The following is a 15,561-nucleotide window of genomic DNA, read 5'->3' as shown; positions in this document are numbered from 1 at the left end:
CGGAACAAAAGCTTTAGTTATTAACTCCGTATATGTTATCCAGCTGGTACCTGACCCACCTTCAGAGTTCCCAAATTGCACAGAATCCCCTTTTCCAGTCCGCCTCTGGCCGCTTCGTGAACATATGCCTGGGTTCTGTTCTTCACACCATCACAACCACCACCAGTACTAACCACCATGTTAACCATGTTATAAATTATGCCAACAATAATAACTACAACTCAATAAAATTCATTATTCTTGTGCTGATTTTCATTACAATGTTGTTAATACAAATTGACCATGTTAAGCACAAGAAGTTTTCATAAAATATGAACAAATGGTAAATAAAGTTTTATAGTTTTTGAATATTAAAAGAATTGATTTTGAAGTTGGTGTGTTTTGAATTGTAAGCATGGCTTTTGAAAAAGAACAGTAGCAGCTAACAATACAAACAAATGTCTTGGAGATTTTGTTTTTTGAACGAATTCGCTGATCTAAGTAGCAATCAAAGCACGGTTGGAACAATGTAACACCTCTTAAACTCAGTAATAAGCGGATTATAGTAGGGTTTAAACTTCATGATACAGTATTGTACTGTTCATATTATTATTATCGTCTATCCCGTCGAATTATGACGAAAATGATTAATTATGACGCTGTTTCATTTCCAATTTTAGCATATAATAGACGCTTATTTATTACTGCTAATTAAATTTTAAAACAAGACGACTCGTGCGAGACTGTATGTAACAGAGAATGTTAGAATATACGTCTCAAGTCTGTCAAAAAGTTTTCTATCCTCTGGGAAGAAAAGTGCCTTTAAGTTTTGCAAAACTTAATTTGCAGCAATTTGCCTGAGCATCATTGAGTACGACCTCCTTAAATAAGGAAACTGGAAATCTATATTTTGATGTAATTTTACGAGATGTAAAAAAAGGATTGTAACTTATTTTTCAAAATAAAACAGCCTATCACAGAAACTCAAAGTCGAACGAGGGAAATCAGTTGCACTGAAAATTTGACTTCAACAAAAGCTGACAGTAATTCGCAAAACGAATTTCTGCGATCAGTTGACTCACTAGAAGTAGCAAACAACAAAAGACTGGCCACGATTAAATCAACGGCCACAAAAGAGAAATTAAAAAGTTAGATCACATCATTCAGTAAATTATTTTCACTTTTCTATCTTTTCGGGTTTCAAATACGCCGAACAGATAAAAAATTTTCTAACCAGTTTTACCCAAGAGACAGTTGAAAATTTTTCCAAAAACTATTACCGAATAGAAAGAAATCATTACAAAATGAGTTGAAGGTCATGTCAAGTTTTGTCACTTTGGCTAGAAGTTTATTTTAAGATATTAATAAAGCATGCATTACGTGTCCTGCACTCGGAAAATTCGATATTTCAGAAGGATTTTACGATTTACATCAAACCAAACAAGAAACTTCTTTCCTTTCTGTGTTTACATCACCAAATAATGAAAATGTCTGAATTAAAGTTTGTTAAATTTTTCGTAACTAAAAGCTCCCGTTTTGTCTATAGTCTTATTAAAGATTTCCGTAAATGATCCTTTCACTTAATTTAAGTCAAATTGAAAATTTTCTTTTAAAAACGCACCATCAAGATCTCACTAACAAGGTTTGTATGATTGTGGTCGTCAAACCAGAACGTTATCTGTAAAAAATTTTTGTTACAAGATACACTAATAATTGAGAGCTAAAGTAGATGTCCATTTTCCGAAAAAAAGTACGGACAATTCTCAAACTCTGTATGTGAGTGTTCGTAGGATATCGAAAATTATAAATTAAAACTTGATTTTGTATTTGATACCACTAATTAACATTTGATTTCACTCTTTTCTATCCCTATATATATATATATATATATATATATAATATTATATATATATATATATATATATATATATATATATATATTCTTAAAATATTATGTAATCAAACATTAAAGCTTTCGGAATCAAAATGTTTTGTAATTAAGTTTTGTCAAAGGGTCTTCAAAGCATTTTATAAATTTCAAATCCGGGCAATAGTGACTAATTTAAAATTAGCCTACAAATCGTCTTCAACACGTGCATAATTTTAAAAAATCCATATACTACAAAAGTCGCTTTTGAAAGACCGAGCAACGAAAGAGCAGATTAAATGAAATCAATCGGCCGATTTCAGTAGCAGCACTGTGAGCAAAACTCTTTGACCGCCTCCTCCTGAATCAAGTAAGAAAATTTTATCAACCAAAATCTCAATAAGAAACAATTTTAAAGTTTCAGAAACAAAATTTTCCAGAGATGCTGTAATTTTGAGTGAACTTTTGTATAACAAAAATAACAATCAGGAGAAATCGGCATTCATTGATAATGAAAAAATCCTCAATTCAGTATCACAACACATAATTCTGAAAAATGTGAAAAGCAGTTGTTTCTCAGAGATTCCAAAAACATTGCAAAAGATTATTCTAGTAGGTAGAAAACAGCCCGGTAAACTGAATGGAAAAAATTTTTCAATTGCAAAACGTAATTGTTGGCATTTCCCAAAAACTCTTTTAGGCACTATTGCTTTTTAGTAGCATATTAATCACTTTAAAAAATATAAAAAGTGGTCATATTTCAGTTTATCAATTAAAACAATTTTCAGCATAAACAGATCGTTGAGCTGATAAGCAGCTCATTGAAAATCTTGAAAAAACGGAATCACGCTAGAAACAATAAGTATTGAGAATGAAAGCAAACAAGGCGACTCGTTAATGTGCGTTCGTACATGATGTTCCGACCCCAGCTCATCTACATTTTTGACATAATTGTCAACAAAATGAAGAGATAACAAAAATAGATGTTTGATACAATTGTTACACAACCTTTCTACAAATTGAATTACACAATGCCATGCCTCATTACAGCGCCAATGATATCTAACATTAAACAGACTACAATACAAAAAAAACAAACAACAAAATTAGCAAAAACAAAAAATTCACGGCAAAAACTGAAAATCTAAATTTAAAAAAGCACATAGTAAAAACGTCAAAATGCAGTCAGATAAAACCTTAACTACTCAAATTTACTTTCTCCTAACTGTGGATGGAAAGTTTTCCTAATGAGACTAGGTAGCAGGTCAACAAAGACAACGATCAATGAGGCAGAATTCAAACATTAATCAACATTTTTGAAACCAAGAAATTTCAAAAGTCATTCAAATCATTAGCTTTTAAATAAATAATCTTTGATAAATTACTAAAAAGTTATTACAAAACCAAAAGGAACTGTCTTTGGGTAGACTAAGCGATAGAAACGAACTAAAAAACTTAGAAAATTACAAACGATTTGCGAATACACAAAATATTGCAACCATTAAAATCATTAGCTATTATCTGAATATTATGTATTCTTAATTGAACTTTTATTTCTAATAATTCAGTTGCAGAAATTATACTGAGATATTCAATAAGTTGATTTGAGCCACATTTGAAAACCATTGGGATCTGTTTTTACGCGATTGTTCTGAAAGAAGAGAAAAAGGAGAGAAAAAGAAAAAATGACCACTCAAAAACGTTTATAAAAACGCATATTCTCCAAAAAACAAAGCATCGGTGACAAATAATATCAGTAGATATGTTGATTTTTGAAACACAAGATATTGGATGTGACCTCTCATCGATAAAAGTAAAATACAATTTGACGAGAAGAACAACAAAAACTGAAAAGTTTGAAAAATATTTGAAAATGTATATCATAAGCTTTAAGACTAAAGGCTACGAACTGACTGCTTCGGGTAACATCATTGATTCAATCCTCATTTACAAGCCGAACAGACTTGTCAGCAATTTACGGCCACCTAAAGAAGAAAAACAGGCATAAACAGCAATTTCATGAAAAAAAGTGAGCGAGAAAAGTGTCAGGGTAGTGAAGGCATTAAAAAAACTTTTCACTAAAAAGTTTACTTTGTTCATATAATCTTTTAACAGTAATGGGAATCCTCTCTTTTATCAATATAAATTCAAAAAATCAAATATGAACAATTACATTAGAGCCACGAAATTTTATCAACGCAAAACTCGTAGTATCAACGCCATTAAATTCATAGGCTTTCAACGGAATCCACTAGATACGAGAAATTATGCCTCCAATGGACCATAAAACTGATTGTCATTCATATTTCATTAACAGGACCTTACAACAAGTTATTGACGATGAAATCAACAACAAAGACAGGAAAAAACTAAAAGTTCACAAGAAAACTGACAGAAGAAAGTGTCGTAGAAATTTTATATTCTTAAGCTTTTCTCTGAAAACTTTATATTCATTAGCTCTTCTCTGAAAACTTAATCAATGATCCGTTGAACGTCTTGACTAAACCAATGGTAACTATCAGTAATAGGATAAAGTGATTTCAAAGTAAGATTTCAAAGGATCCAAAATTAGTAAAAAGTACCCGAAAATTTAAAAAAAATTTAAAAACTAGTGGCATTGAAGTTTTAAGAACAATAGGTAGAAAATAAAGCCGCTAAACAGATTATTTTTGGCTTGGCTAGAAAAAAAAGAATCCTGTAACTACTACGGCTAACTAACAGTTCACGAAAAAAAGTTTAGGATTGGTTAATATACAAAAAAAAATTCAAAAAACTATTTTCAAAGTCTTAACAGCCTTTAAACTCAAAAGCTTTCAACGGAGTTCAATAACTACAGTAAAAAAAAACACGATGGCGGGGAAAAAGGTTTTCTTGCATAGATAATCAATAAAACATCACAATAAGTCTTAAGACTATGAAAACAACAACAAAAACAGGCGAAAACCAAAATTCAGTAGAAAAGTGTGAGAAAATTTAAGGTATTAGCTTTTCTCTGAAAACTTTATCTGTGTTTTCTTTAAGCCAATGGGAATATAATATTATTTGGATAATGTGTATAAAATTTAGTTAATATGATAAGAGTTCAAAAGTAACCAATAATACGAAAATGTCAAAGTTTTTTTTTAAAATTTTGAATTCTTTTGTCACTGAACTTATTAAACCAAAAGTTAGAAGATAAAAGTGCTAACGAGATTAATTTTATTTGCAATAGAAAGCAAAACCTTTTTAAACTGAGACTGACTAACAGCTCACGAAAACTTTAAGATTGGTTAATGTTAAGGAGAATTTTCGAAAAAATTATCTTTAAGTTCTTAACAGCCATTAAATTCAATAGATTTTGACGGAAAACAAAAAACACCCTCAATAAAAAGGCTCCAATGGGAGTATAGGGATGTTTGTCAAACATAGGTGATCAATATGACATCACAACAAGTCTTATAACTACGAGAACAACAACAACAAAAACAGGCAAAAACCAAAAAATCAGTAAAAAAGTGTAAGAAGAAAAAGTCGAAGCCATTTAAACCGTAGGCTTTTCTCTGAAAATTTTATCTGTGATCCACTGAAGGTTTTTTAAGCCCATAGGAGATGTCATTTTTAGAATAATGTGATACAATTTCAAAATTAACGAATAATACGGAAATATCTAAAAAATTATTAATATTTTTTGAAACCTTGTGTCATTGAAGTCATATAACTCAAAATTAGAAGATAAAATTGCTAGTCAGATAAGATGTGGTTACAATAGGACGGAAGAGGGTGCTGTCATCGCAGAGACTGACTTAAAGTTCACGATAATAAGTTTACGATGGGTTAATGTTCGAAAAAATTTTTCGAAAAATTATTTCTAGAGTCTTAACAGCTATTAGCTGTCCTCTCAAGCACCAGATATGTTCACTTAAATCTCATAAACGGAACGTATTGCAATGTCGGTCAAAGAGTTCATGCCATAAAACTCCAAAAAATTAGTGAAACCTCAAAAAGAAATTCAAAATTTCTTTTAAAATTAAGAAAACTCAGAGTCTACGCCAAAAAAACATGAGCAATTCCTTGAAAACGATTTTTTTGTTCACTGGGCTTCATTTGACAGTAAAAGAGGTTTTTCATAACGGAGCTTCGATATGAAAAGTCACTTGTCTCTAGATGACTTAAAAATGGGGAAAAAATGTAAAAATATTTTATAAAAAAGAGCTCTCAAATAGAATTCGACTTTTTTTTGAAATTGAACCACCCTATGAGACCAGAACTAGTCTTTTTTAACGCCTTTAGTCTTTTAAGAACACAAAATTGGTTCATTTTTTGGCAAGAAATTTTAGTTTGAAATACTATTTTTATAGAAAATATAATTTGAAGAAAAATCACACTAAAAGTGAGCAAATATCCCGTTTTCACACAAAACTTCAATCCTCTATAACTCCTAAAAAAACAAAAATCAAAAAAAATCTTTTGAATTTTCAATTCTGCGCTGGACCAGCTTTTCAATGATACCACTCATATTTCTCTGCGATGAATATATCGATCGACCAAAATTGACTGCACAAAAAAAACCCAATAAACAACACAAAAAAAACATAGTTCGGAACACAGTACAAGTGGGGTCGGAACAAAAATTACGATCTCAATTTCTTCTACAGAGGAGCAACCGCTTTAGAGAGATTATTCACGAAAGTGATTAATAAAATACGAACACAAATGCAGCTATTAACAATTCATCATCAATTCAAATTTAAACATTCACATTGAATTGATCAAATTTCTTTATAATATGGCTGTACTGATTCAATCAATTTACTTTTACGACATCGGGTACTGCTCGCAGCTAGATGCTGTTCAGGTCACTAATTTGATTTTTATCGTTTAGTTTTTAGTAAAGTCATTTTTAGAATCTCAGTTGCAGTTGAAAACGGGGTTCAGTAATATACTTTTGCTTCCTGAGAACATATTGGACGGATCACGTCAGCTTCTCGTGCATTCAGATATAATAGCTGTGCAGCTGTTGATTATGCAAATGAGTATCTCAACATTTAGAAACGAAATTTTTGATTTTGACATTACGACGCTAAATTGAATGAAACGTTATAGTTCAAAAAAAAATTAGTTCTGCAAGTACTTAAATTTCACTAAATTTAGAAGCAAGTATACTTCAAATTCTTGCAAGTGCTTAAAATACGTTAACCTAAAGTTCCTTATATAAAAAGAAACACTCCAAAATCAGATATATTTCCAATTGAAGTCAGGTTAACAAATTTTTAACTTTTTTTATTCAAATTTTGAAGCCACATCTATTACAATGATTTAAACCTATATTCTCTTAGAAAGAGATATTGGAGGCTTTATGAGTTTTATTCCATGTGATATGAAAAGTTAAGTATTGATTTTAAATGGCAACATTAGTTGTATCAATTATCCTCGAAATTATCTAATTTTTCAAGAATTGATTACAGACTACCGCTCTTAGCACTTGGCACGGACGATCAGGTCCATTTCGCCCATCCTTTTCCACAAAAAGTTATCCAAAAACATGTGATATTGGTTAAAATGTGAAATAATTGATGGGAAATTGCTTCAAATTGTTGTCAGCAAATTTGGCAAAATTGCCATTTTGGCCAATTTTTAAAATTTAAGTAAAATTTGTCCTTGATAATCCACAGTTTGCGATGTTCAATTTTCACATACTAGGTTACTTAGAATTCAACTATAGTCAAGTAATTAATGTTCTTTTAATTAGCTACTAGTCCGACTTCAGATACGCTTGACGCACAAATTGGAGAGCCGAGCTCGAGAATATTCAAATTCTATAGTGCATTATTTTCAAAATTCGCTTTTTTAAAGAGGGCAAACACATGCAGATAATTCAAACAAGTTTTGATATTATGAGTTATAGTTTTAAAATAAATTACAAATTTGAAAGAGTTCATTTATAATATTTAGATATATTTGCTACAAAAAATTTAAATTTTTTCAGAGCCAACTCTGGCCATCTCGTAAAGCTGGAATTAGTCAGATCAATCTAGGCTAAGGTATGCTGGGCTATACTCTGTGGAAGAATGAGTGATTGCTTTATTAATTTCTGAAGAACCCGTTTGTATAAAAACATGATCAGTAATTGAAAGCTTTTGAAAAAAAAACTCTGTTTGAAAAATGATCAGTTATTATAAATTTATGAAAAATCCCTCTGCATGAAAAGTGATCATGGATTATTGGACTGTTTGTATTAAAGAATTATGATGAAAAACTTTCTTAATTTGATAAATTTGTGAAATTTACAACAGCAAATATGAAAACAATTGTTTCATCTGAATTTTGATTATCAGATTTTGACGGCAGTTAGAATTAGCTTTAAAGATGAATTAGTGCCACTATAGCAAAATCAACGCCAAAGAGATATATTTAATTTTCAAAAAACATGCTCACGTGCTTAATTGTGGAATTTGATGACAATTTTTGTCTCCCCACATATTCTATAAGAGAGGCCATTTTGCGGAGTTTGTGTTAATCTAGTGCAAGTTCCATTTGGTAGGGGCGCTACCCGGGCCGAGGATTTTGCCCAAAAATAACGGGGAAAAGAGTGTAAAGAGTGTAAAAATAATATTTTTACACCGTTAGTGCCCCCCTTATTAAGGGTGGAATTCCCTGTTAGAGTGTAATTTTAGCGGTGTAATTTTAAGATTTAACGGTGGAAAAAGAGTGGAATAACTTATTTTTACACTCTTTTGATTACACTGTTGAAACTTATATTTACACTCTTTATTACACCGTTAAAAGTTATTTTTACACTCTTTATTACACCGTTAAAACTTATTGTTACACTCTTTGTTACACCGTTAAAACTTATTGTTACACTCTTTTTTACACTCTTTTTCTATAATTTACACCCGTAAATTACACTTTAATATGTAATTCCACCCTTAATAAGGAGGGCACTAACGGTGTAAAAATATTATTTTTACACTCTTTACACTCTTTTCCCCGTTATTAAACCCTTAATTAGGGGGGCACTAACGGTGTAAAAATATTATTTTTACACTCTTTACATTATAGTCTGTAATGATTCGAAGCCAATAATCTTGATTTTTGTCTGTTCTGCAGGTCAACAAACAGCCGAAAAGCCTAGACAAGCATGACTGTTTCACAACACTGAGTCTACCCTTGCGCAAAGTATTTTGAGTTTTGAACAAAAGGATCTTTTCAACAATTGCCCCCCTTTGGTACCTAGTAGAGAATCGCCTCCCCTTTTGTGCTATACTTTACCACAATATTACTTGGCCTACACTTTAGATAGCCGAATATTAGTTTAAGCGCAATTGCGGACCGCTGTTCATGGCCATGCCTCTCATGCGCTGTGGGATGTAATCCGGAAATCGCGGGTCGGTTATCGCGGCGAAGCCGCGACGCGCGCGAAGCGCGCCCACCGACCCGCCAGTCGGAAATTCTTTTCGCTTTGTATTCCGGTTCGGCTAATTGCTATACCACGGTGTATTTCATTCTATTCAATTTAATAGTATGTGCATGCGTGGAAAGTTATTAGTCGTCTCTGATTGGTTAATAAATAGCTCGCTTAAATTCTATTCAAGAATAGCCCCCCTTTTGCAAAAGGGGGGGGGGCAATTGTTGAAAAGATCCGAACAAAATCCGTTTGATTTATTTTTAATTCGGTCCCGGTTCCTTTACTGTATTCCTACGGCTATGTCTATATTCTGCAATTCTTCAATTGGCAAAAATTTCAATTGAATTGTTTTCATTCATCTAATACATGCCAATAGCTTTGCGTTAAATAAACAGCTAGAGAGATACAATTTAACGATGCATATTAAATGAATACAATGCAATAAGTTTCAGCCTGCTGAAATGACCAAAATTGACGTATCTATTGGTGCGGTAATTTAAGCATAGCAAATCTAACAGCGTCCATCTATCATAATTTAAATGCGATTATAAAAATGCGTTTTTTCTTGCTTGGGGTAACTAAAATTATTTCAAAAGTGAGTTTTTTTTTAATCCAGAAAGTTATGTGCTGGTTCAGACCAATGCATTTATTTAATAGTGGTAGATTATTCTGATGAAAAATACGGTAGAATAGCTTGTGGTGCCCACGAAATACAGAATTCCAAGAGCAGCGTCAATTTTCACCATTATTTTCGACGCTTTGCTCTTCTCTTCAATTTCGGTTGCTTGAATCAGAAGTTGTTCAACGTCCTTCGCGACACTCCCCCCATGACCATTGATGACGTGGTCTGCCAAATTGTTACTCACAGTGTCTTCGCGACTTCCCATCGATGGTTTCTTAGCCGAAATTCTTGCAGCTGCCTTCTGCTTTCTGCGCTCTTGTCGCTTGTTGAGCCACAAATGCATGTTAATAGACAAGGTAGCCAGTGCAATAGAAAGAGATGAGAGGAAAATGTTGATGAGGAAATAATTGCAGATTTCCGGGATGGTTTTGGATGTTTCCGGGATGAAGTCGGTGACAATCATCAAGTTCACACAAAGAGACAGAGTCAAGGTAACCCCGAACCCGATTCGGTCACCTCCATCAGCTGGTAGAATGAATATCAGGCTGCTTAGAGCGAGAAGTCCAGCGTTTGGCAGTAGGAGATTGCGAATGTAGAAGTCGCTGAGTCTTTTGAAGCTGGCGGAGAATGTGAGATAGCTGAATCTGTGTCCTTTGCTCACTATCTCGCGACGTTCGCATGAGGATTCTAAACAATTAAAAAGACACGTAATTGGAACCAAAATGTGCCGTAGTTAATTTCTATTGGGTTCAAAATTTTTGATTGTAGGTCTAAATCAAGCGAAGCAATGTCTTCTCATTTCTTTTAAACTTTATCACAAGATATGCTGGCAAATTTGTGAAACCCCGCAATTTGAAACTCGTTCTAAACAAATAAAAAAAGACAAAGACTGAAACTGCTTTGATGCTTTAGTATATTTGAATTCTGTTGTTGAGGTTGCATGTATATAGGGGACTAAACTGTTGAAAGCCATACAGATAGATGGTTTTGGTGATTTGTTATAAATGGTCCAGCTTGTTCGTTCTTCATTTATGTCTTCAGAGTTGAATTGGCCATTTTTGAACCAGGTTTATATTTGCGCAGGAGACAAAAAACAAGGGAAATATTGGAAGAATTTTTCCACTAGTAACCAACTGTGCTATAGAACTACAATTCTGGAGGCATGAATAGAGTACAAATCTTGGGTATATCCTATCAAACCCAGTCAAAAATGCAGTCAAAAACCCAATAAAAAACCCAATAAAAAACCCAATCAATAACCCAATCAAAAACCCAGTCAAAAACTCAGTGAAAATTCCAATGAAAATTCAATCTTAAATCCAGTCAAAAAGTCAATCAAAAACCCAGTGATAAACCAACTGAAAATACTAGTCAAAAACCAGTTAAGAAAAACAGTTAAAACACAGTCACAAATAAGTGAAGATGAGATGTCACAGGAAAGCCGGGTCAATAAGCTTTTTGGTTATCAAAAGATTTTTTCCACTATTTACAAATTTTGAACCAATTCATTTGGTTTTTTGTTTGTGTGACACAGTAACAGTGCCGTATTTCATATTCAAACATCACACTGTGGTACTCCGACTGTACACTCAAAACCTAACTTGATGATGAAATTCAAAACTATGGAATGATCCAAACCATTACTGACCTTGAAGTTCCCACTGAGTGTGATGAGCATAGGATGACAAATCGAAAGTCGGGTCACTGCAATGGATATCCAGCTGGTCTGCTGTGTACTGCCATGATCCCAGACTAATTGCACAAGTCTGGGAGTCGAAGGGGAAGTTGGTCACGTCCATTGTGCAAGTTGTAGTCATGCTTAGGGGACTGGTCCAGTGAACGGAGCCATCATACTCAACTCGCACAGGTATTACCTTATGGGAACTGTTTCGTTTCCTGTTGCAAACATTTTTTTTTGCTTTTCCGTTTTGCACTATCTGTTTTGTGTCATGTTGTAATTCAACTTTGAACAAAAGTTTGAACAAAAAGGGTCCAGGGGTCTATATACTCTGATAAGATACGAGACGAGACTAGCCAATAAAATCTATATATACATTATATACTATTATATATTCTTTTTTATATACCACCATATTAAAATACAAACCTGATTTATTGCATTCAATCAAAAGGAGGCGATTTTGCAATCAATGTCTGGTCAATATGATTCATCAAGGTTATTTGATTTAATTAATAAACTAGGCTGAAGTTAACCCAGACAAAATTATTTAAGGTTCAATCACAAAAAAAAACTTATTTGTCTGAAAATATCTTGTCTGAAAAAAAAAACTTATTTTAAAGTCTGAAAATATCAACCTCTAAATGACCATGAAAAGGAAACAATTCCACCTTATGGTACTTTGTTGGATCAAAAACTCCCACTTCATTGTAGGGTAAAATGTCCGGAACCCAAAGGTCGCTCAGAGAATACCTCAGCACATCGATTCCGCCGTGATCTTCTGGATTCCAGGAGAGCATTTCATCTTTCCACTGGATCCGTTGCCAGATTAGAGTGGTCATGGTCTCAGCCTTGGCGTTGAATTCCACAAGTTGGTACAACGAAGCGCTGAACGTCATATTGACAGTCGAGTCGTAATTTTTGACTGGTCGTGCACGGCGATTGTATCCTTCTATTAGAGTCCTTTGAAGGACATTTTCTGCAGATTGGTATACTTTCTCATTTTCCACGTCTTGTGTTAGCTGGATGATGATATATATGAAGGTAGCAAACAACTGAGTAATTTTCATCTTTAAACAAACCGCAAATTCGCGATAAAGATTTGATTACTGCAAATCCGAATCTCAATAATCACTCTCAATCTGCCAGCAAGCTCTAAATGTAAATGGCTAGAGCTGGTAAATAAAGATATTTAATAACTAAAATTATGAACTACTTTACGAAGACGGGTCAGGTGAGGTGAAAATGTGCCTAAATATAAATCAATTTTCATCATTTTCTTCTCAAAAAAAGCATGATGATTTTTTGAAAAAAAAAATACGAAAATTGATCTATTAAACTTTATGCATATTTTCACAAATGACTCGGGCGTAATTGAATATTTTACTGTACAGTTGTGAATATTTTTAACCAAATTTTCGAAGAATTCATTAAAAGTTATTTGTGGTCCCATGTCAAATGTCAAAATACACAATGTGCAAAATACACAGATAGAACCATGCAATATTTTACCCTTTTGTTAAAATTATTAGAAAACTTATTTAAAATAATAAAAATGCCTAAGTGAGATCATATAATATACAGGGAGGCTCTGTAATGTGCGTTTGCACACAAGATTCCGACCCCGCTCATCCACGTGACATCAGATAGAAAACCGCAATGATTCAAGATCAGAAAATCGCAAAAACTCTAAACAAAATTTGTGTATGAACAAAATTATTGCCTCCAACGCAAATACTTCAGTGAAGTAAAAAATGCCAATTTAGACTGATGAGATCTGCCATTATTAAGAAAGCGAGGCAAGACGAACAGCAAAATCAAACAACAACAAACATCAATTATATCCAAAACTTTATGTCCATTTTTTTCAATAAAAAAATAATAACAAAGTCAAGATAGCGTCAGATAAAACTGAAACTGAGCAAATCAATTTGTACTTTACGAGAAAACATATGCGACCAGTCCATAATAAGGCTCGGTTACAATTAGACAGAAAAGAAAAAGAAGAGCAAAGTTAATAAATTTGCTAATTTTTCAAAAATAATTAATTTCAAAGTGAGGAAAACCATCAGATATCAACTGAAACTGTCCAAAAACTTTATTATAACCGCAGCCTGCTTAGAAGCGCTGTAGGACCTGTCTTTATTTAATTTTTCTAGCGGTTACAAAAAGAACAATAAACAAAAATTCAAATGAAACTTGTGAGGAAACGCTGTCGAAGCCGTAAAACCATTTACTGCCCCTCAAAATTGTCCGGTTACATCTCCGTCGAAAAAAAAGTGCCATGTGATCCCGACTTCTCATTATTGGGACTCGGTAAAAAATTGACAAAAAGCGGAAAAGGGGTAAATTAAGAAACACTTGTGGTTTTCGAAAACAATTCTTTTCAAAGTTATGAAAGCCAGTAGCTAAAAAACGAAAAAATAACTTGGTTCCTTTATTCGTCTGAAGGAAGTCCTGGAGATCTGTAATTATTCACAAAATGTCCGACGTTTACCAAAAACAACGTCAAACATAGACAAAAACCAAAACTAATTTACTTTTTTTTTGCGAAAAACCCATGTCGAAGCCAGTATTGTCATAACGAGTTCCTTAAAAAATTTTAGAAATTGTACAACTGCCCGTTCTCTGGACGCCAATAATGTCATGTATGATCTTCAATTAACGAGACTAGGTTTCAAAAACATACAAAAAAGAACAAAAAATCGAAATTAGTTTGTGATTTTTTTAAATAATTGATTTCAAAGTCATGAAACCCATCAGCCATCTACTCAAATGCGAATATAGGCTCAGACAAATTCATACGACAAAAGACAAAGTGAAAACGACAGTTAAAGATAAAAAAGTAAAAAAAAATAACTCAATTAGATACTTCGAGAAAGTGGTGTCGAAGCCGTCAAAGCCATAATCTGTTTAGCGATTCTGATTTGTTCAGTTGCGCCCTATCTTGATCGCCAGTAAAGTTTTATGTGAATTATCTATAATGTCACAATGTGAAAAAACGAGAGAATTGCCGAAAAAATGGGTCATTGTCTAAAAGTCAAAAAAATTTGTGAAATCTGTTAGTATCAAGGCCAGAAAATCAAAACTTAATGCGTAAAACCGTAAGAAAGATTAAATTTTAATTCAGTATAAAGAAGAAGTCTTCTTTCTTTTGGTGACACTTAGTTAAAAGTTGACCAAAATAAGAGAAAAATTGTGAAAAAGTTCAAAAACTCCCTGAAAAAAAAACGAAACTCAAAAAAACCTTTTTAATTTCATAATCATGCCTGAGAAGCCGATGGAACTACCACCACAAAAGTTGAAACCAAATATTGCCGTTTAAGTATGATAAGAAATGCTTGTAATCGCTTCTGCTAATTTGCAATCGCATTATGAGAAAAAATCAAAGAGGCCAAAATGGGCTTAATTGCATTGATACTTTTGTACTGAGTGGCGGAGTTGTCACTTGGCCAAATGTTTCAAATCAAACTTAAAGCTTTTCCTTCTCAATATCCAATTTGAAATCACTCACAGATATTTCAAAAACAATAAATTTCACCTCAAGATTTAACTATCTAAATATCAAAAACTATTACCAAGCAAAAAAAAATGTCCAATCAGCAAAGTATTTGAGGTTTAAATGCGCCGTAGAAAATGGTTCAAAAGAAGATTCGTCAATGGCAACAAAGTAAACTAAAATAATTTTTTCAAAGTCTGGCCCTATTCTTTGTCTGGCCAATTTTTTGGTGTGGCCCTAAATAAAACGGTTAAGAAGTATAAAACGACCTGAAATTTCTTTGAGGAGTCCAGTTTTGCACGGACAATCAAAACATTTGCTAAGAGCAATCGATGTTCTGAATTGTTTTACAATTCAATCGTTTAGCAATCGTTGTTCTGAATCTGATTTACAAATCGTACCTAATGCTTATCTGAAATAGACCAAAATCACAATTTTATGCTGATAGGATCAGACGGGAGAAGCAGAAATGAGCGTTCGGAAAATAAGTTGCATAAATTTTTTTTAGTACAAAAGTGCGGGCAAGGTT

At 32.9% G+C, this 15,561-nt stretch overlaps 2 protein-coding genes across 4 annotated transcripts in view; both read right to left on the bottom strand.

The window, feature by feature from the left end:
• LOC142348483 (uncharacterized) overlaps positions 1 to 290 on the bottom strand; it is a 30,008-nt gene extending 29,718 nt beyond the window's left edge. The window contains exon 1 of the mRNA XM_075399858.1: positions 60 to 290. Coding sequence (XP_075255973.1) covers positions 60 to 188 — 129 coding nt within the window. The 5' untranslated portion in view covers positions 189 to 290. The remainder of the gene's footprint in view (positions 1 to 59) is intronic.
• A 9,437-nt stretch (positions 291 to 9,727) lies between these two features.
• Positions 9,728 to 15,561, bottom strand: part of LOC142348482 (neuronal acetylcholine receptor subunit beta-3-like) — a 14,487-nt gene continuing 8,653 nt past the window's right edge. Inside the window, exons 2-4 of one of the 3 annotated variants that reach the window (XM_075399857.1) lie at positions 12,205 to 12,686; positions 11,504 to 11,729; positions 9,728 to 10,542 (exon numbers count right to left, since the gene is read on the bottom strand). In XM_075399857.1, the coding sequence (XP_075255972.1) occupies positions 9,884 to 10,542; positions 11,504 to 11,729; positions 12,205 to 12,603 (1,284 nt within the window). In that variant the 5' untranslated portion in view covers positions 12,604 to 12,686 and the 3' untranslated portion in view covers positions 9,728 to 9,883. Of the gene's footprint in view, positions 10,543 to 11,503; positions 11,730 to 12,204; positions 12,785 to 15,561 lie in introns of all 3 variants that reach the window. The other 2 variants (XM_075399856.1, XM_075399854.1) reach the window with 2 other exon arrangements.

The sequence above is a fragment of the Convolutriloba macropyga genome, chromosome 10, assembly GCF_964194025.1.
Source record: "Convolutriloba macropyga chromosome 10, txConMacr16.3, whole genome shotgun sequence".
NCBI classification, from domain to species: Eukaryota; Metazoa; Xenacoelomorpha; order Acoela; family Convolutidae; genus Convolutriloba; species Convolutriloba macropyga.
Note: the sequence above shows the minus strand (reverse complement) of the source record. Positions and strands in the feature narration are given on the sequence as shown.